This window comes from Schistocerca serialis, chromosome 6, assembly GCF_023864345.2.
Source record: "Schistocerca serialis cubense isolate TAMUIC-IGC-003099 chromosome 6, iqSchSeri2.2, whole genome shotgun sequence".
Taxonomy (NCBI): Eukaryota; Metazoa; Arthropoda; class Insecta; order Orthoptera; family Acrididae; genus Schistocerca; species Schistocerca serialis.
Window position 1 is genome coordinate 407,070,433 of NC_064643.1, and position 22,781 is coordinate 407,093,213.

The 22,781-nt window shown below is 39.7% G+C and overlaps 1 protein-coding gene across 2 annotated transcripts in view; it reads right to left on the reverse strand.

The window, feature by feature from the left end:
* LOC126483779 (coiled-coil and C2 domain-containing protein 1-like) overlaps nt 1–22,781 on the reverse strand; it is a 129,613-nt gene that overhangs the window by 30,911 nt on the left and 75,921 nt on the right. For both annotated transcript variants that reach the window (XM_050106936.1, XM_050106937.1), the window contains exons 11-13: nt 22,342–22,473; nt 19,635–19,810; nt 19,434–19,554 (exon numbers count right to left, since the gene is read on the reverse strand). In XM_050106936.1, the coding sequence (XP_049962893.1) occupies nt 19,434–19,554; nt 19,635–19,810; nt 22,342–22,473 (429 nt within the window). The remainder of the gene's footprint in view (nt 1–19,433; nt 19,555–19,634; nt 19,811–22,341; nt 22,474–22,781) is intronic.

Here is a 22,781-nt window from a genome sequence, read left to right on the forward strand (position 1 = left end):
AATTTCATGTTTCTCACAATTCTACGCCATAAATTCATAGCACCTAAGAAAAAACCGTAAGGTCAATACTAAAAATCCCCAATTTTACATTTCTTCCTGGAAGGTTTACCTTGATTCTATGTTCTTACTCAATGTCTCACTTGACTTCATCCCGTTTTTCTCTTATTCACAATTGATGCAACTGAACGAGTTAACACCTGGCACAAAACACAGACTGTTTGCCCAGCTGGTTGTGGGGGAGTTAAGGGAATATTTTAGGTCACTGTAGACATGGGAGACGTGAGAGAGGAAATGCTGATGTAATCCAGGATCAGCACTGCCAACACAGCTTGCTATGTTCAGCTTCACCACCCAATTATGATATAACCACACTAGGTTGCAGCAACAATGGAAAAACAGGACAGTCAACATGAAGTGTTCTGCACCTAGCCAATATGTGACAAAGGGGCCCAGCCACCACCTTTACTTGTGCCACTTATAACTCAGTCTCATCTTTTAGCATATATTTCCTAACCCTACACCTACATCTACCGTATTTACTCGAATCTAAGGTGCACTTTTTTTCCGGTTTTTGTAATCCAAAAAACCACCTGCAGCTTAGAATCGAGTGCAACGCGGAAGTTCTGAAAAATGTTGGTAGGTGCAGCCACAACTAACTTCTGTCGTCGAATATATGTAGCGCTTCGCAGGCACAAAGATAAATACTGGGACCAAATCCTCTGCGTCAGTAAATAAATTTAAAAAAAAAAAAGGCAGAAGACGAGCTTTTTTTTCTCCGCCCTGAGTTTCGACCACTGCATTTTCATACATTATCCAACGAAGTAAATACAAATTCCGTATTGTTCATCTTCGAATGTAGCAGCATTTCAATGCACTACGAAAATCTGACTGGCAAGACTGTTTGGGATGTTTCCCAATATGGCCAACTCTGCGTCTCTCTGTGAGAAGAGATGGTTGCTAATAGGAACTTTTATGAATTGTGAATCACATGCAGTATTCTCTCCACCATAATTAAATAATACGAATATAAACATTTTGCCATGAATTCTTTCGTGTTTGCTGCTACCTCATTTAAATCCCGGCTGCCTAATAAACTACGAAACTAGAGTGAGACAACAGCAAACGCGGAAGAATATACATATCATGTTTATATTCATGAAGCACGGCAATTGATTAGATTTTTAAATCTAAGATGACTAATTTCTGTGCAGAATGTAATGTACTAAAGAGGCGTCTGCAAAGATTTTCAAACGGAGAAAAATTTTCGCTAAACTCTCGTTCAGAACATCTCTAAGCGGCGGTAGCGCGCACAAAAGCAAGCCATGCCGCGAGCGGCGCCAGGTCGTAAACACTCACTATCAGAATGCAACAAACAATGCATGACATAGTACAGTAATGCATTTTCAGCTTTGAGTGACGTAAACACCTATAACAAAGAGAACGGCACTTATCAGATCAAAGAAAAATAAGCAATCAATTCAAACCAGATGACGCACGTGAAAAAGGAAGGGTACCCGTATAAATACGGACGAAGCGCCTGACGCATAGCAACGGCTACCTGGTAAAGTTTAACTGCTAAGCTTACGACTCGAACCAAACTACTATAGCTGTATCGTCATTCATTCGACCTAAACTGTGTCTCATATTACAATGGACCAACTTTGTTTCGATTTAGAGGTGCGGCCTAAAACTTTTCTCTCCCTTTGAATTTCGAGTCTCAGATTTCAGGTGCGGCTTAAGTTACGTTGTGGAAGACGCGACAGTTGGCTGCGACTGCGACGCTGCCCCCTCCTCTTTCCCCACCCTGGCAGACGGCGACACGGCCGCAACACGACTGGAGTCGTCGCCGTTTCCAAAGCTCCGGTCGGCGGCGGCGGATTCAAATACATAAGAAAAATAAGAATTCCGATTTTCTTGCTGTAAAAAATACTGTATGTTAATGCAACAAAGTTACATCGGCTCCCAGAGTTAGTTTTTCGATACAGATTCTCCTTTTACTTTAAAAAATTGAAAAGTATCTCTTCCGGTTTTGCGTGTTTTTTTCGCTGTATATTACTTCTCAATCAATTGTGAGGAAAGTAAAAGGCACAAAAAATTGATGTTTGCGTATCTTACAGTTTCACATCACAGCTTGATAATGAGGTGTCTATTTTTCCGATATTCGTCACAGTTATCCCGATACTTAATTTACAAGTAACCTACTGCATAAAATTTGAATTGTGTACAGTGAAAAATGTGGTCGCTGGCTACTTTACGTATGGTTCACGTTAGGTCATACATCGTTGCCGATGAAAAGAAGCTAACATATCGAAATTATTTTTTAAGTTGAGATCAGATTGATATCGATCTCCGTTTCCGAGATTTGGGCTCATATATCTCCGGGAGCGTCGCGACTAGCCGCCAGTTCTGTCGACGCGCAACGAGAATCGTGTGGTCATCACAAGATAGAGAATGCATTTGTTTTGTTTCGCTGACACATTTGGACCTAATGAAACCATTTTATGTCATATTCCTCCGGTATGAGTTACAAATATTTCTCCATATGCTCTTGACAATTTCATTTAAAATGCCACGAAACGTAGGTTTCTTAAAGCCAAGTGATCAAGCAGAACCCGTTTTCTTGGTTTTGCTGAGGCATCTGAACCTGTTCCAAGCTTTCTTTCTCGTTTATTTCTTTGATACGAGTCCCGAATATTCCTCCATCTGTTTTTGCACATTTCACCTAAAATTCCAATGAAAGATAAGTTTATTAACAATAAGCGCACGCTAGCTTCATTGCATTGTTTCAAGTTCTTGACAACAAGATAGGGTTACACCTTAAACATCTCTAGAATTTTGATTCTGAACGTCTACAGTATACACTGGCAGAAATGTGGAAGAAATAATGTCCATGCTTGTTCACAAAATTTCCCCAAATTATACTTGTCAGTTTCTCCCATGCAGAAACTTTTGGAACAAGCTAAGGCAACTTTCATAGCCGACTGAATCTTTATTCCCATCGAAATGAACTTCCATATTCTTGTATTCTGACAGCATACATCGTTATGGATGACATCAACATTTAATCTTGCCAAGCTGCACTCAAAAGATGACTCCAGGATTTACAAAAGACGAATTTCAATAGTGAACTGTGTCAGACCAGAAGGGCCTTGTAAAACAGTAGTGCACTTTTGGCACAAGTTTTTTGAGCACCATCTTCTACCAATGAATTGAAGTGAATGTGACAAATTACTTATTGCAGCATACTGTTTGCGCAATCTGTTGAGAAACGCCTTCCTCAAAAACGAACATCTATTGATTACAGAAAGCTGTACAACAATCTGGTGGTGGTTTTTCACAACTAGAAGGTATCATCAAGACACCAATCTACCGCTTACTTTCAAAGTGAAGGTATTGTAAAATGTAACTTTCTCGTTGTACTTTAGATTGTTCATTTTATAATGTATTTGCCGTTTTCAATTTTTATCGTCACAAAAAAGAGTAATGCGAAAATTGACCTTCAAGTTCATTTTCATCATTCTAATTCTACATCTGCATGGATTATACTGATTTTCATAACAGGCCTGAAAAATTTGCATTAATGGGAAAATATTATATATTTCACTCACCTGCCAGTTTCAACTGTGCACCAATTTCTTCCCAAATTCTGTCTCTGAACATAGTGTCTCTATATTTAGGGTTCTTCAAATCGTAAAGGCAAGGCTGTTGCGAGACCAGCTCACAGAGAGCATCACATCCTTTGAGTGGCTCATTTCAGTTTTCCTTGACTGGCTCGACATCTTTCTCGCAGCCGTACGTCTTTGTGTCGTGCGACTTCCGTCGCAACACTGCTCACTGGTGCAGTGCTACGACAGCTGCCGCAACAGTCGCGCGTCGCATCCCAAACTCGAACTGCGCATGCGCCAGCGGACAACTTCTGACGTCACGTAGCGACCCGTCGCAGTCGCTAGTGTGCGTCGCGTCTTGGACAACGTACCTTAGATTCGGGAAATTTTTTTTCCCTCGATTTCGAGTCTCATTTTTCAGGTGCGGCTTAGATTCGAGTGCTGCTTAAATTCGAGTACGGTACACCTACATATATATTCCGCTAGCCACCAGAGGCGGAGGGCACAATTCGCGCCAAAGTCATATTTCCCTCCCTCTGTTCCACTCACGGATTGCGCGAAGGAATAACGACTGTCTGAACGCCTCAGTACGAGCTCTTATTTCCCTTATCTTTGAATGGTGATCATTGCGCGATTTGAAAGTTTGTGGTAATAATATATGCTCTACATTCTCAGTGACCATCGGATTTTGGAATTTAGTGAGCAGCCCCTTCTGTTTAGTGCAACGCCTATCTGCAAGTGTATCCCACTTAAAACTTTCTATAAGATTTGTAACGCTCTCGCGATGGCTTAATGTACCAGTCATGAATCTTGCCGCTCTTCTTTGGATCTTCTCAATCTCTTGAATCAGACCCAACTGTTAAGGGCCAAAGGATATGCTTGGTCAAAACCAAGGAAATGTCTGCCATTTCCGGCTAGTGAGCTCTTACTGCCCGGCAACTTGTTACATCACCCAGCAGCCAGTGCAACCACCACATCACACTAACACATGTAAAATGAGCTCGCCTGCTGGATGTATGGGGAGGGGAGCTGCCCTTCAATGATGGGAGTGCAGGTAGGGGTGAAAGCATTTTGTGAAGTGCTGAAAATATAGTTTCCATGCAAGTCATGTGCTATGACAGAGAGGTCACACAGAAATAGAATAAGGGTTTTGTGATAGTACATTTTAAAGACTTTCATGTTCAAACCTGACATGATACAGCTGTAACAACTACATGCACTACTCGCATACAGGGGATAGGCAAAAAAATGGGTATAGGGGTAGTAATGGGATGGTTGTGTTTGACAGTCAACAACACGGGTAAGGAATGTGTCGTGCTAGACTGTGCGTGTTCAGTACGGACTAGGCATCAATGCAGTTGGTTACGAACAGTGCACACTTCGTATTTGCATTCAGAGGCCAAGGTCGACGTGCAATGAAAAACCTAGCAGAGTTCCAAAGAGGGCAGATTGTGGGGGCCCGATTAGCTGGAGCATCAGTAACCAAGACAATGAACTTATTGAATGTTTCAAGAGCAACTGTTTCAACAATCATGACAGCCTACACAAAACATCGAGAGACATCATCGTGTAAATGTAATAGTGGCAGCAAATCAGAATTGTCCGCAGCTCGTGATCTAGTGGCTAGTGTTGCTGCCTCTCGACCACGGTGTACTGGGTTCAATTCCCGGGCGGGTTGGGGATCTTCTCTGCCCGGAGACTGGGTGTTTGTGTCGTCATCATCATCATCATCATCATCATCATCATCATCATCATCATCATCATCATCATCATCCATGACAGTGGCTAGATCGGGTTGTGTAAAAAAAATTGGACTGTGTAAAACTCCAGACTTAGTACGGGCACTGATGAACGTGCAGTTGAGCGTCCCACATACCAAATGACAACAACAAATCGGAACTAAATGACAGAGATTGTCATATGCTAACACGAATTGTGTCAAAACAACACAAAACTAAGGCGGCTGAAGTGACTGCAGAACTCAATAGCCATCTTTGAGACCCCGTATTTATCGACACAGTCCACCGAGAACTCCATAAAATGAATATTCATCGACGAGCTGCCGCATCATGTTCGCGAAGTGGGGTAGAGGCAGTTTCAGATAAGTTTTTACTGTCTGACGATAATTTATAGATTTTTAGTTTTGGCTTGACGATGTCCACGCCGGACAAATGATAGTTACTGTTATTCGGAAGAAGGTTGGGTTAAGGTTTGGTTATCCCAACTGAAACCTAGGTAAATGGTGCAACTGAGGCTGCTGATTATTAAAATTAATATTTGTACAGTTACTGACAGGGCCACGAAATGTTGAAAATATTCAACATTTTAGGAGATCAGGTGCACCCCATGATTCAAACGCTGTTCCCCAACAATGATGCCGTATTTCAGGACGATAAAGCACCCATTCACACAGCCAGGACAGTACAATCGTGATGTTAGGAGCATGCAATTGAACTGCATCATCTTCCCTGACCAGCACAGTCCCTGGACTTGGATGTTGTTGAACCCTTGGGGGCGGTATTGGAGTGCAGACTACAGAGCAGATTTCTGCCTCCCTTGTCATTACAGGAGTTAGAAGAGGTTCTGATCAAAGATTGGCGTAACATTCCACTGGAGGCAATACAATCATTATAAGTCACTATTCCAAGAAGAATCACAGCTGTATTATGGGCAAATGGCCATCCAACCTCTTATTAAAAATCATTCTGAAGTAAGTACAGGTGTTCGCATTATTTTGCCTATCCCTCTATATACTCTGCACCACACACTGTAGAGTGTAACAATTGGCACCAGTGATAGAAGGCATGAAGCAAAGCTGTAGCTCCTGAGCATTCTTTTAAATTTATGTTTTACATTGTGTACAGAAATTCGATGATCCAAATTCTAATAAGCTTGAAACATCAATTGGGGAAGTAAACTCATTTTTTCACATCTCTGTATCTCTCACTGAGTGTAAAATAACACTTTGATGGTGGTGAGTATATGAAGTGTGGCTCATAAGAAGAGCGTTAAACAATAACACAAATAGTGACAAAGTTTGTCATTAAGCAGATGTCCACATTCATGCTTATGGTTTAATCACTTAGCTGCTATGATAATTTGTATTTTTCCTTGCTACTTTATTTCATTCATATACCATAAAATAAAAGTTAACTGTATTTTCTAACTTATTTTACGAGGTTGACGAAGACACTTTAGCTTGTAGCTGCTGAAAATTTCTGTGTCTGGAACGATTTCTTTTCAATGAGGTCTGCCTCATCCCATCTCATTACAATAATTCTTTTATTTAAATAGAACCACAAAATTATTACCTTCCAACCTAACGTAGATATATGTGTGTAGTGTGCAATTTAATATTTTAATTTTGAAAGTATTTCACATTACAATGCATGATTTCTAACAGCATATATGATTTCATTCAGCTGCTATGGGCATACTTCACATTTATAAGCATTCATTTTTATTTAAAATTACAAAGAACCAGCAGTACAAACAAGAAAATGAGGTGAAACAGGTGCACTATACAGTGATGAGTGAGAACCAATGTGTTGTTGACTATAAGGCATAGACCAAAGAATTTACACAGTGCGTAGAAATGCTGGACTTTACTGGCTATCCTTTTGGTGGAGGAGTTATCACTCAGTTGCTGTGGTGTGGAGCTGAATGGCAGGATTTGTTCCAGGTCAAAAGGCGCCGCTAATATTTCATTCCTAGCTGGCCTCAGCTACTTTCTTGTCAAATCAATTTGTATTCGATGATTGATGTAATTGACATACTCTGTGAATGCTTTTCTACAGCATTTTGATGTCAGTTCCTTAGCTTTTCAGATGTAAACAATTTCTCCCCTCAACACAATGAAAAGGAAAAGTTACAAACAATGCACCACAGGTCACTGTGGTCACTTCACTAGAGTATGCTGCACTACCATTGGCTACAGAAGAAGTCTTGTAGAGAAGTGGAGTACAGATCAGATGTCTTTCGTGTCACTAATGTTGTGCATCATGAAGTGCATTCAAAAAGGTGGCTTACCATACTTGTAGAAAGATACTATCAATAAATATCTTAATTATTTCTCAAGTTATTACATTTTATATTATTATGTGTAAACACCCTGTATGTTTTGTAAACAACAAATGAACAACATGATTTTTTAATTATCTTCTTTATACATACAGGCCACAGATACAGAGAACCCTTATTTCACCGCAGACAACTTGCATTCTGTTTTCTGCTCTAGTTGTCAATCTTTGAAAACATGTAGTAAAAACTGTATTTTACCAACTTTCCAAAATCCCACTTAAAATGTAATGTTTGTTTTAAATAAATCTGAATGTTTTTGCACTTTTACTCTTCCTTTCTCTTAAGTCTTGTGTGTAAACAGAATCACTTGTGATATGGAAAGTATGGTGTGCAAGAACTGAATGGGGATAGTAGTGAGTGGGTGACATGTAGGGGATGTGGTCATGTTTCTATAATTAATTAATATTATGTTAAGTGGTCTGTTAGTTTAAAAAGCGTGTGGTTTGACAGGTTGGTCTGATCATTTACTCTTTTCTGTCAAGGTTTTCTGAATGTGGTAGTTTTTTTTACGGTGAGAAGGTATCATGTGTTGTTGTTGTTGTTGTTTGTTGTTGTTGTTGTTGTTGTTTACCCTTATGTGTTCTTGTCTATGTCACTCTTTTTCTGTTGTAAAAGTTATCTTATCATGAACAGAACTTATACCTGCATAGAACTGGTCAATGTTACTGCTTGGTTTGCAGGACCCTTACACCAACAAAATTATACAGACAAACAACAAAAAATAACACCCTCTCCCCCTATGAGAAAACACTGACAGAAAAGAATAAATGGTCAGACCAATCTGGCAAACCACACACTTTTTAAAATAATGGACCACTTAACATAATATCAAATTTAGATGTATGACCACACCCATACATATGTTCCCATCCACTACTCCCATCGCCCAGTTTTCCCTAACATTAAAGACCCCCCCCCCCTTTTTTTTTCGCACTCTGCTGAGCATATAAGATGTATTCACTAATTTACTCCACCCCTCCGTCCCTCCCCACCCCACACATACAAATAACGATATTTAAAAATGCATTCACAGATTGGCAACAGTCACAAACTACACGGAAAAACAAATCAATAAACATAAACACTGTGCTGATTGCAAAACACATGTAAGGCCTACAGTATTTCACATTGGTATCACCCAGAGGCCGTTGCCCTATTGACAAATGTTTGTGAACATTTGGTGTAAGAAAATACGTAACAGAAGAGGGACTGATCAGAACTACAGTTAGCAGGTCATTTTGAAATTTACGTCAGTTTCACAAACAGGCATTGAGATAGTAGGTGACTTATAAGTTTGTAACCACATTACCTTTTTTATTTACGAATCAAATTTGTTCAATTTGGTGCAGTTTGGAAGATAAAAGGATCAACTATGATATAAAATTATAAAACATTGGAATTATGCATACAAATATACACAAATCTGTAATGAAAGTCATTTCTAAAGATCTTTTCTTTTCTTGCAAATTTCAGAAAATTCTTTAATCAAAATCACAAGTTTCACTATCTTACCTTTTCTGATACTTCCTGGCAGATTAAAACTGTGTGCTGGACCGAGACTTGAACTCGGGAACTTTGCCTTTTGCAGGCAAGTGCTCTACCATCTCAGCTACCCAAACACGACTAATGACCCGTCCTCACAGCTTCAATTCTACCAGTACCTTGTCTCCTACCTTCCAAACATCACAGAAGCTCATGAACCCCCGTGAAAGGCAAAGGTCCCAAATTCGAATCTCGATCTGTCACACAGTTTTAATCTGCCAGGAAGTTTCATATCAGTGCACACTCCGCTGCAGAGTGAAAATCTCAATCTTAACTTTTGTTTCACATAATGCCTGTTATAATACTTTCCAACATAAAAAAATAAGAATAGTGTATTTCCTTTCTCGCTAGATTTCATGCATTTTCAATAAAGCTGTATTGATTGTTACTTGAAGCGGCTAAATACCAATAAGTGAAAAAAGAACAAAAAATTCAGTTGATCATTAGCACTCACAGACAATACGAGTTGAGTGTGTTTGTGTGTGTGTGTGTGTGTGTGTGTGTGTGTGTGTGTGTATGGTGTTTTTTTTCTTATCTCTGGAGAACTTTTTAGTCTTTTGACTTTGTGCTTTCTACACATCTGTCTGCTTCTCTCAGAAATTCTTCTATCTGGTAAATTATCTAAAAGAAATACATGGGTTTTACCGAGTAATGGAAGTGTGACTGCAGTGAATTGGTAACAGTTTTGTAATTGTTCTAACTCTCAGCATGGTACATGAAGATTTCTATGTCAGATTTAAATCTTAAGTGTTCTCTAACATAGTAGTGGCGGCGGCAGCAAAGTGTGTTTTAATATACATGTCGAATCCAATGTTGAATTACTGGAGCTAAGAAGTACCCAAGAAAATATTAACAGTGTTTGTTCCTCTCATCAAACGCTCCTCTAGGAACTTTTGAAGTTAGACAAAGAATTTTCTGTGACAGTTACGAAGTATGGAAAAAAAACTGCTGAGAAATGTGTGAAAGTTGTTTCTTTAACCATGGCAAGGAAATACAAAAGTCCAGGACTTATGCCACGTACTATGCTTTGTGTAACATGCCATTAAGCCATTTTATAGTGTACATTATACAACTTGCCAGAGATGGATGAATGTAAAGTTGAAGATGCAGAACACACACCAGATCCCTTTACAACCCATAAGAAAGTCTGACAAAAGTTGTGAATTACTTGAAATTTCACCATTTGAAGTTTCAAAGGAACAGAATACATCTGATCAAAGTCTCGTCGCTTAGCATTAAAATTCCAGGAAACAGCAACAGAAGTGCTACATGTTCCAGCGGAAAAGGTGTCTGAAGGACATTGTAGTGCTGATGCAGAGATGTAATATAGTTTAACGCAAAACTTCAGGAGAAATTTAGCAGAAGTTGTGCTAAAGAAATACAGCAAATGCTTACCTTACACCAACTTTATTTTTAACAATACTGAATACATGGCAGAGAAACCGAAGGTACTACTAATAGAAGATAATATTTTGTTTAAAGGAAGCTACAAGGTGGAAAACAGAACAAATAATGCTGTGGAAATACATGTCCAGACTACTTCTAGCATGACCATGATGTAAGCCCTGTTTCTGCTAATAAAAGAAATTTTCTATTTGTTCCTTCACAAAAAGACAAAAGAGTGTGTAAGACAAAAAAATTAATTTTGCATAAATGGAAGATGTGTACTTAGCTTTCAAAGAAAATGTCCTAATAAAATTGGTTTTACTATGTTTTGTGAACTTACGTCCAAACGAATGTTTACCACCAAAATGTCAAACTGACGAGGCACACTGAATATGTAAAAGAATCATCCACTGAATCTTTACAGAAACATGTTGGCAGTTTGGAAAATGAGAGCATGCTACGTCACTACTACACTCAGTGTCACTGATGGACCTACACTCGACACATTAATGAAGGAAGTCGATGGGTTTGTTTAGTATCTGACCCAAAAACTTCAAAACTTGATAAACATCATTAACTCTTAACACATTGAAATCTAAGAATTGCTACTTAAAATCAAGCAAGGAAAGACTCCTTGATACTTCATGCATCATTATAGTGGCTTTTGAAAAAAAAAAAACTACCCCATTTACTGAAGTATAAGATACCCCTGAATATAAGACGACCCCTCCCTCTTTTTAAGAGGTACCTTGAGAAAAATTTATTTATCGTATTCTGACTAAACTAAATTACAAACTTTTATTGATGCAAGGTATCTGTCTGAAAAGTTAACGTAGCACATATTCTAAACTTACATCATTTACTGATCATTTACATTTTGATAATACAAGGAGAAACTTTTTTTTAAAAAAAGAAATTGTTTATATTAATTTTTGTCTTATTTTCATTAAAGTGTCCAGTGTAGGTCCATCAGTGACATTGAGTCTAGTAGTGACGCAGCATGCTCTCATTTTCCAAACTGCAAACATGTTTCTGTAAAGATTCAGTGGATGCTTCTTTTACATATTCAGTGTGCCTCATCAGTTTGATGTTTTGGTGGTAAACATTCATTTGGACACAAGTTCACAAAACATAGTAAAACCAATTTTATTTAATGAAACAGAGGGCCTGATAGATTGCCATTAATTCTGCAGTAAACACCCCACACATGGTAGGCAAGAGTGGTGTTCTGGGCCAACAGAAGACGTGAAGGCATATCCCACATGATCAGTGGATTTAAAGCCATTGGTGTAAAAAACAATGGCATCCTGAAACTCCTGTAAGAGGGGCGGAACAAATAATGGAAAACCATTGGAGCAAGGGAGGCTTTTGAACCCTGGAGGAGACCCATCCAAATCCAGGGACCAGGAACTTACCTAGGGGGTGTTGTCGGGAAAGCACGTGGGGAAGAGGACAAGGAGGGGAGATGGAAGTTACAGTGGAGAGAAGAGAGGGAGAGCCCAACCAGTAAACCCACCTGATGGCAGGCAGAAAGTGGCCAACAGTGCAATATCATGAAAAGAATAGAATATGAGGGGTGAGCAGGGGAAGAGCAGACAGTGATGACATAGGAAACCAGGAGCTGGAACCGCCAAATCGAAATGGGCCAGATCCCAGCACCAACCAGGAGACTATTTACAGGGCTAGTGCAAAAGGCACCAGTGACTAAATCAGGGTGTATACGGGGACAAGGAAAAAAAATTCCCGGATTTCTCCCGGATATCCCGTTTAAAAAATATGCTTTTTCCCGGGCGAAAATACACTTTTTCTGTGCTGAGTGACAGTAGGTTTTCGGTAGATATTCCCTCGGAACTGTAAAACTTATCAGTCCTTTGAATGGTTAACATTTTATACAATCGCGCAGAACTTCCAAGGATGGGGCAGAGAAGTTTTGAAGAGACTTTTAATAAAAAAAAAAGGAGAGAAGTTTTGGAAAGACATTTGATTTGCAGCAACATATACGCTGCATATTTTCGTATTACGAAAGTATAAATTCGAATTGCACCAAACACAGCGCGTTAGTTTCCGGAGCGTTGAAACCGAGGTTGCGATGTCCTTTTGTAAGCGAGTCATATCTCAAGCCACAAGATCTCGCCAGCCGATGACAGCAGCTATTCAGAGCATAGGACACGTGTTATAGTCAGCCAATAGCAAGATCACTGGTTACATAGCGCGAACACGTAAGAGGAAAAGTTAACGGTTTACATTAATGTACACAGTACCGTATATCTACAAGAAAAGCTAAGCTTTCACATATAATTTTGTGTCTCTAAGATTAACACGCTACAACAGAAGCTAAGTTTTCACATGCTTGTGTGTGTGTGTGTGTGTGTGTGTGTGTGTGTGTGTGTGTGTGTGTGTGTGTGTGTGTGTGAGGGCCTGATAGATTGCCATTAATTCTGCAGTAAACACCCCACACATGGCAGGCAAGAGTGGTGTTCTGGGCCAACAGAAGACGTGAAGGCATATCCCACATGATCAGTGCTACTACGTTTATCAGTGCTACTACCGATACAGCTAACAGCCAAACTTCAAGTAGCGGGAGAACGTACTGCTTATATGCGAGTCAAATGCGCATGCGCAACAGACCGCTGGCAATTGGTCAAACGAGTGTATACCCGTCCTTTTTTCCCCCTAAGATAAGTCTTTCCCTCCCGGGATTGGAATGACTCCTTACCCTCTCCCTTAAAACCCACATCCTTTCGTCTTTCCCTCTCCTTCCCTCTTTCCTGACGAAGCAACCATTGGTTGCGAAAGCTAGAATTTTGTGTGTATGTCTGTGTGTCTATCGACCTGCCAGCGCTTTTGTTTGGTAAGTCTCATCATCTTTGTTTTTAGATATATTTTTCCCTATATGTTATACTTTAAGATACATCACACAAATGTGCCAGTAAATTTAAAATTCTGACATAAATGTCTCGGCTCGAAATTCTTTTAAGTGGCTGGTCATCAAACTGTTCAGTTTCGAACGCTCTGTGATAAATCCATCCCACTTTCTCACACGTAACATAATTCATCTTGCGTAAAAAGAAATTTACTTTGAAAGTAATGCTTTTCTAACCACCGTTCGCAATACTATCCGGAGACTGTTAGAAATAGGTTCGATTTACCAGTTACCAGAAAGCGCCAGAAAAACAGGCATTATTGTGCGTGTGCAACTGTATTGGTGTAGGAAGCCCGCATGTTCGTGTGTATAAAGCACTAACAGAGCTTACATTACACCATAAAAGAAACAGGGCATCAGAGGGTACTCCAAAGAGCATCGGAATTTCGTAAACTATACTAAAATGCATAATTCGGCTTGAGTGCAAATTGGCTTTTTCCAGATTCACAATGAAGTAGGTCTCGTCTGATATTAAGCTTTTCAGTGTGGTTTTTGGGATGTAAATTGGAGTATCAGTACTCTGCGATCTCATTTTTGGTTCTTTATTATGGCATAATGCCATATATGGCAGAAGATGATAACGTCCACTTGAAATTTAGCGAACAGTTGGAACTAGGCAATACTGTAGAATGAAACACTTCGTTTCAAATAAAATGACTGTCTCAGCGGAAAGATTAATAAAGCCAAATTTCTTTAGCAAACTTGCAAAATTAACTTCACTGTTCTGCAAGGCGATTAATGCTTGACTGCTACAAACTTGGAAATAAAATAAAATCAGAAAACTGAAATAAATGATATATTCTTGCCCTCCGTAATTATGTGAATGTATTTTAATTCACTTGATAGCTTCCGGCCACAGAAATCCGTTTTGTTTTCATTTGACGTGGGTGCTGTACACGAAGAGAAGCAACGAAATCACTTAATGCAAACATGGGTCACGTGGAGGTTAACCCCCTCCCCACTACAACTCCATGCAAGCGTGAATCTGGCAGCTAGGGCGCGGGAGAAAAATTTTTCTCGTTTGCATCTGGCTGCTTGCTGCTACTACCGATACAGCTAACAGCCAAACTTCAAGTAGCGGGAGAACGTACTGCTTATACGCGAGTCAAATGCGCATGCGCAACAGACCGCTGGCAATTGGTCAAACGAACCTAACGTAAACAGTTGTGACATCATGCTCATAGCAAGCAGTTTATTGTTACGAAGAATTACAGTCTGCGCCCTACGGCCTTTGACATATTTTTGCTATTTGCAGACGCTTGGGTGTGCACGGTGTTTTCTTGTTGTAAATTGCACATTTCCTTTGCCACTAACGTTTTATTTTTTTCCCTCTCGTTTATATTTTCTTGCTGCAGTATCATTCTCCAGTATCAGGACACGATAACATTCTTTGCTAGAGAATCAATTCTGCAGTCAAAATTACAAAAATTTAACTGAAAGCTAAAACAATGAAAAATTCCCGGAGTTCCGAAAAATTCCCAGGTTTTTCCCGGTTTTCTCCCGGATGAAAAAATTCTCGGGTTTTTCCCGGATTTCCCAGTTGTCCCGGGTCGTAGACACCCTGTAAATGGATACCATAATGGTGAACCGAGTGTGTGTGGAAGGGGCAGCTGATCCACAAACTCGAAAAACTTAATCGAGACGGGACAGAATAAATGTCTGGTAAAGGTGGAGAGAGTCGAACGATCTGCGCCCCAAGATGTGTTGGCCAGGAAGCAAAGGACATGGAATTTACGAAGAAAGCCAACCTCCAGATGATGGATATGGGGCAACCAAGTAAGCTTGTTGTCAAAAAGAAGGCCCAAGAAACGAACTGGGGGCCCATGGTTACGTGTTTGGTGTCGAAGCAGAGCTCCCGATCAGAATGGACTGCAATATGATGACAGAAATGTACCACGCTCTACTTACGAAGAGAAAACTGAAAACCGCATTGTCATTCTGCAGTGGCCACTGAGTGGGAAATTGCACAAATACACAAGTCATCCACATACAGAGCCAGAGGCGATCAATCATACGGCAGAGGTCACAAGTCCATTAATAGTGATGAGAAAAAGCAGGCACTTAATACAGAGCCCTGTAGAATGTCAATCTCCTGGATCTACAGAGAGCTGAGAACAATGCCAACCCAGACTCCGAACAACCGCAGTTGCCATGTGGGTCTACTTGGACTCTGCAGTCACTCATGGAACATAAGGAGGATGCGATTGCATCAATCTGTGACATAGGCCTATTGGTATCAAACAAAACTGTGACAATATGGCAGTGCTGAGAAAACCCTTGTCGAACTGTGGTTTCCAATCGAAGCAGATGATTGATTGGAGACCATTCCTCCCAAAAGCCGCACTGGTAAGGATATAATAGGCCCACGATTCAAGCAACCAATTGAACCGATGAGCTACCATCCATTCAAGTAACTAACATCCATTCTAGTAACTTGCAGGGGACATTGGTCAGGCTGATTGGCTGATAACTGTCAAGGGACAACGGGTCCTTCTCAGACTTAAGGTCTGGAGGGAGAGCAGGCTTCTGCGAGATCTGGAACCAAAAGAGACCGGGCAAACTATAAATGCACAGACTTCATGCCCTGTGGCCAAGTTGTGGTAGCAGTCCTCTGGCCTGAGAGATGCAAGGAGGAGTGATCCCAGGAGGGAGCCCATCACTGGCAGGCGCCAAAGAACACTTCTTTAGACGGGAAGGGGGAGTGACACCCGGAGGGGAGGGCATGGGAACTGCAGGGGAGTGGAAGAGCAAAGGGGGACAGGACTGGGGTAAGGAAGAAGGAAGATGGTAAAGGACATAACAGACACAAAAAGTACAAGTCTTTGACACAGCATAAAGTCAGCCATCTTTCTGATGAGCCTCAGTGTAAGATAAATGATCAAGGGACTTATACTCCTGTATCTTCTTTCCCTTGTTATAAGCTGGGCAATCTGGTAAATGTGGAGATTGACAGTTGTTACAATTAACGAACACACGTGGCAGAACACAGGGGCTCTTCTTATGGGTGTCCACATTTACCACGTAGAGGGTCTGCCGTACATCGTGAAGACATATTCCTGAAATGCAAGCACCGAAAGCGCCTCATGGCTGGTGGGACGTATGGCTTTGCATCACACTGCTCTTGCTCGTTAGTTTATTCTGAAATTTTTCCTTTGTTGTAAACATTTTCAATAACTGCCGTGTATTCTTTCTTGTTTTCTTCAATATTGACCACACTACAGCCTTTGACTGTGTCCTCCGCATTAAATTATGGGAAGTACTATAAAGCACTGGAGTACCATATCATCTTATTTACCTCATAACTAAGCTAAGATGAGAACCCTATATGGAGCAACTAATCGGGTCAAGGTTCAGAATGAGTGTGCAGCAAAGTTGTACAGTGTCACTTTATTTATTCAAAATTTATGCCGAGCGTACTGTGAGCAATGCTGGGTTAGATGAAGAAGAAATCAGAATTAAAATAGCTGGGATAAATGTAAATTTCTTAGATATGCAGATAATACCATCCTGATGGCAGAGGGAGAAGTGTTCATGAACCCCTCACTGAAGGTGATGCAAAAAACTGCACAGCCTGGACTAAAGCTTACTGTAAACAAAACAAAAATTATGGCAAAGATGCCTATCGCTTCATGTCACGTTGGTGGAGAAACAATGTAAGTTATTTTTAATGTTAAACTACATCAATTCCCAAATTTCTGGTGATGTAACTGCAGTCATGAAATCAAGACACATTTCTTACTTGGTAGGAAGACAATGTCCAAACTTCACAATGGTCTAAGAAGTAGAGACGCAACTTTAACAACAAAGATATAGCAAGGACTATGTCTTTCCATTTGTGGTGTATGAATGAGAGATCTGGACCATAAGAAAGGCAGAATGTCAGAGTAGTCTCCTTTGAATTGGAGGCAACTCCTTACTGTTCCATGGAATGCTAAGAAAACAAATAGGTTGATATTACAACAAATAAAGCCAGATTTCTCCTTGGAGTGTCTGATGTTGAAATAAAAACTGGCCTACTTTGGGCACATCACGAGAAGACACAATTTGCTGGAAAAGAGATCTTAATGCTGCGGAAGATTGAAAGTACAAGGAGAAGAGGGCAACAAAGGATGAGATGGACTGATGGCGTCACAGAAGTAATGGATTCCAATCCCTAAAGTCTTTGGGACATAAGTAGGACAGAAGAAATTGGCATCCTTTAATTCAAGGGGTCACAGGGAATTGGAATTGACTAAATAATTAGATAGATAGATAGATAGATAGATAGATAGAGAGAGAGAGAGAGAGAGAGAGAGAGAGAGAGGGTGGGGGGGGAGGGAGGGAAGGATATTCTTAAAACAACATTTTCTTGTCTATGGTTTGTCATTTTGCAGTTAGGACAGGGTTTGACAGATCTCAGTTTACATTCTTGAATTTTATTTTTATTTCTCAAGTAACACTCCTCTGCTCTGTGACAATTTTTCTTGCATACAGAACAGTGTTCTCTCTTCTTAAGCTTCTTGCATTCTCTTGCAAAATATCCATGTCCACCAGTTGTTAAAGATTCAATCCTTTCATTTACTTTTGTTAAAATAAACACCAAAAGCAGTACTACCTTCTAGCTTATTACATTTCAGTCGTACCTCTTCTTTTATGTAGTTTTCTCACTATATGGTGATGGATCCAATGCTGGACAAAACCATTTGCATTCATCTGGCAAAACAGGAAATATTTGGGGTGGGAAAATAGTGTCCAACATCTTTTCTGACTGGAAGTGTTTCAGTTCAAATGTTATATTCTGTAAAGCACTTATTACTAGCCAGGTCTCTAGTTTTATTGTACTTGAGACTATAAAATTCTTGAAGCAGCTGGTAAGTTCTTTGGAAAGCTTCTCTCCTGTGTAATGCTTTAAGTTTATCGCACATAACCTTGGATATCTCACGACACAACCCATGTGGTTTTAACTTTTTGTCAGCTGTCCTCCTCATACAATGTTTTGCCTTACTGTCCTGTTGCCACCATTTCTTCTTTTTGCCCTTCTCTGTCAAATTTTTCAAGTGATTCATTTCACCCACAGTCACACACCAATCTTGCACTGTCCTTGAGCACTTGGGCATCACAAAATTCTTCATTATCATGACTCATTTTTAAGTGTTTCTTTCTTCTTTTCAATGTTTCTTTGTTGATTTGCAATATTTTATGTCACTCATACTTTATTTGAATATTATAAAATGCACACTGTTTAAACCACATGGTGTTTTATTAACTTTTATCCCACTGTTTGCTCTAGTTGCCAACCTCTGAGAACATACAGCAAACTGTGTTTTTTTTTTTTTTTTTTTTTTTTTTTTTTTCCCCCCCCCCACCGAATTTATATCAGGAATTGGAGATTAGAACTAATGTTATCAATTGTCCCTAAAAAAAATTAAAAATGTGTGTGTACGCGTGCATGTATGCATGAGTGCGCTCTCTCACCTATGTGTGTGCATACCATCTGGGGTTTATCTGGGTGGGGGCAATATTTCTGTATTTATTATTCTTATTATTCATATCCTTTTTTTATTTGGTGACAGGCACAATTAAAAGACACTTACATCAAGCTTTCGGTCACAGCCTTCATCAGTAAAAGCGTGACACACACCATACACACACAAGCAAGCGCCCCTCACGCACACACGACTGCCAACTTCAGCATCTCAGGCCTGAACTGGCATTCTGGTCTTTTAGTTGCGCCTGTTTGCAACTTGACATGACTTCTACATGGTAAGCAGCAATCTGTCTTTTTCCTACATTGTTGATAGTCCTACCTGGAATTTCCATTGCCCCCCCCCCCCCCTTTTTTTGTCTGATAGAATATTTACAGTTATTCTATATGGTTACAAACTCAATGAAAATGTTAAAGTTACATGATTACTCACATTTGGATAAGGAAATTCAAATCTGACATATGTATCAACATCTTTTGGATTTGTAACGTTGTAGTTGATACCTTGGACAATTGTTAACTCCAAGTCATTGTCTCCAAGATCTGTACAGCATCTATGAAAACAGAAACACAATTATTAGTGTGCCGTAAGATGTGCACATTCATTAGGTATTGGAATACAATTTGAACTTACTGCACAATGGAAAAGGTTTTATTTTCATAATGAAATTTGGGAATCGACTCATTCCGTTTATGTGCATAACGCACAGCATCTAGATCCTTTTTGGAGTGAACTGCCAACTGCTCAAATCTATTAGCACTTGCTATGTCACCTATAGCTTTGAAATGGTCTCTGGTAGTCAGACACATCTAAAAAAATAAGACATTTTATTTACAATTTGTCAGTAATTTTCTGTTTTCATACGGAAATGAACATTTATTTTAAAAATGTGGGTATTTCTCTACGATAATAAGGTTTACCATCTACAATATTTTTTGTTCAATATTCACCAGATTTTCATAAGTAATTTAGCAGCAGAGATTTGGTAATTAATAGCTTTGTTTGTACATCTCTCCGACACTCTCACAGATATATGATTTATCAGAAAAGCAGCCAATACATGTAAGGAGCATTCAAAGGAAAAGATATGAAACAACATTGTGGGTATAATTAAAGTATTTTTTTTAAAGTAATCGCAGAAGGCCTGAGCACTGTTTCAAAAGCCAAAAGATTCCCTGTTCCCAGAAATCCTGTGGCTGTGACAGAAGCCTGTCCTCCACTGCTCAAGCTGCCCCCACTTGACCTGGGCCATTACACTTTATATGATCTGGAACAGATGTGAATGTGTGATATGATGAATAGAATCACTCCCTCTGTGAGCAACCCAGGCTAACTGCTCTTGATGGACCTGCATAGGCTACAGAATGTGTCTCACTACACCTCACTGTTTATCGTTTTCCATGCTCAAGGAACTTTACAAGTAGACCTCGGATGCCAGGGTGGTGACATGTGCACTATACTTGCTTCCCTACATGTCTCGTTATGTTAACCCAAAGTGGCAAATGCAAATTTGAAATCTGTTGGTTGTTACGAAGTTTCATAGATTTTCATTTGAACGCTCCTTACAGTTTTCAAAATAAAGTATTATTATTTTTTAAACTGAGAAGTTCTCCACAGGTGCTGACAACCTTATAAATATGAAGCGTATATTTAATTAAGGAAGTGATTTTTTTCCAATTAAATCATTTATTTTAATACTTTATTTAGATATTGTCAATCCTCTGATTCTATTACAAAATCTGTCAGAGGGTTGAAGTACTGTATAAACACATTGGACTCGAGTTAAATTCACAGAACCCCCAAGCAATTTCAGTATGCAGAAACTAGTTAGTCCTGAATTCTGCCAACAACTACCTTCCATTTTCTTGATGGTACCCCATTAGTGCACAAGAAAATGGTGAAGAGCTTCAGTGCAGCTTTTGCTGAGCACCTCAACTGGGCAGAAAATACTGTTGCCAAGTATTCTCTCTATCAGTAAGTCAAAAAAATGCCCACATCTCCTTGTGCTATTTCCATTTCTCCGCCAGTCATCCCCATACCCCTCTCCTCCCTTCATTACTCTTTCTCTCTATTCTCCAATCCTTTCAAGTCCATTTCTGCCCATGTCCACAACTGAACTCGACCTGCCTGTAATTTATGTTTATTATTTTACTTTTCACAAATGAATAGTTGGTACAGCATCTGCCCGCAAAATGCCAAGGTCCAGGGTTGAAGTCCCAGTCAGGCACACAATTTTAATATGCCAGGAAGTTTCAAGTCAACACGCTTTCCTCTGCAGTGGGAAAATCCATTCTAAACAATCCTCTACGCTGTGGCTAAGCCAATTCTCCTCAGTATCCTGTACCCGAGGAGCGCCAGGCCCACAAGGAATGCAGAAGACCTTCCGAGAAGTTTGAAAGCTAGGAGAGAAAGTGCTGGCAGAAGTAAAGCAGTGAGGGCAGGTCATGAGTCACACTTTGATAGCTCAGTCAGTAAAGGGCTTGCTTACATAAGGCAAGGGTGGCAAGTTCAAGTCTTGGTCCAGCACAGGAAGTTTCGAACAGAAACTACTATTTTCTATGATAGTGATTACTGTTTCATCTCTTTATGCCATATTTTTTCAAAGTTTTGGACCCATATTTAGATGTAAGATTTTTTCAAACATAGTCTCTGGTAATCCTTTGAGGACAGTGGGACAGCTGCTAGACATTAAGTACCTGAATAATGAAAACTGAAACATTATTTACTCAGAACATACCACCAGTTTTACTACAAGAAAGTGTTACCTTCAAGCCCCAAGAGTAATCTGCCATCAATGTATGAACCACAATGGCAAATACCAATGGACTCTTCAAATGGAAACAGTACAACTTACTAAGCATGTTATGCCAGTATGTGCAACCAACAAAGCCTAATGCAGCGGGGCCTAAATCAACTGGACTCCAGAACTTCCAGTAACATGCCCACCAGTGGACAGAAGAGAACTGACCATTGGTAGGCTTTTTATTGGAAGTATTAAGCTTTTCACAACTGAATAGTTCGTAGAGCATTTGCTCACAAAATGCCAATATTGCAGGTTAAAGTCCTAGTCAGACACACAGTTTTATTCTGCTAGGAAGTTTCACATCAGTGCACACTCCACTGCAGAATGAAAATTTGATTCTGAAAATAGGCAATGTTGTCAAAATAAGAATGAAAATTATTCCTGACAGTTACTGCTAACCTGTCATTGGTTAGTATATATGTCTTTAGTGGCCCCTAACCACTCTACCTCAATGAGAACATGTGTACACTCTTAACTGAGAGCCAAAATTAACTGCCAAAACAAACATAACATTGAAAATGTTCTTTCCATACCAACCTTTGCTTGTTTCAATAAGTCTTCTTCCAGTTTATCAAATATATCTAAATCACTTCCAGGTATGCAGTCATCAGCATTGACAATATCAAAATCAGATTCCAATACAATTTTAGTAGCTGGTGGCACAGGGACCTACAATTTAAAGTAAGTAATTCTCATTAATAAAAGTAAAAGTAACACAAACCGAGAACCAAGACAGCAGAAATAGGATAACGGAAAGAACACATTGTTTAAAACATAAAATCACAGCTGACTGTTCAGTGAGGAAAAGAATGACAAGATACAAAAGGCAGCAGAAAAGAATGTGGCTAAGCCCACCTTAGCGAACACATGGCCAATATGTGAAGATGCAGTTGCTATGTAAAATGCCAAGTTTCTTCTTGCATAGAAATTGCATTAATTGGAGGCTACAATGGGAGCAATCTGAATTTTCCACAAGA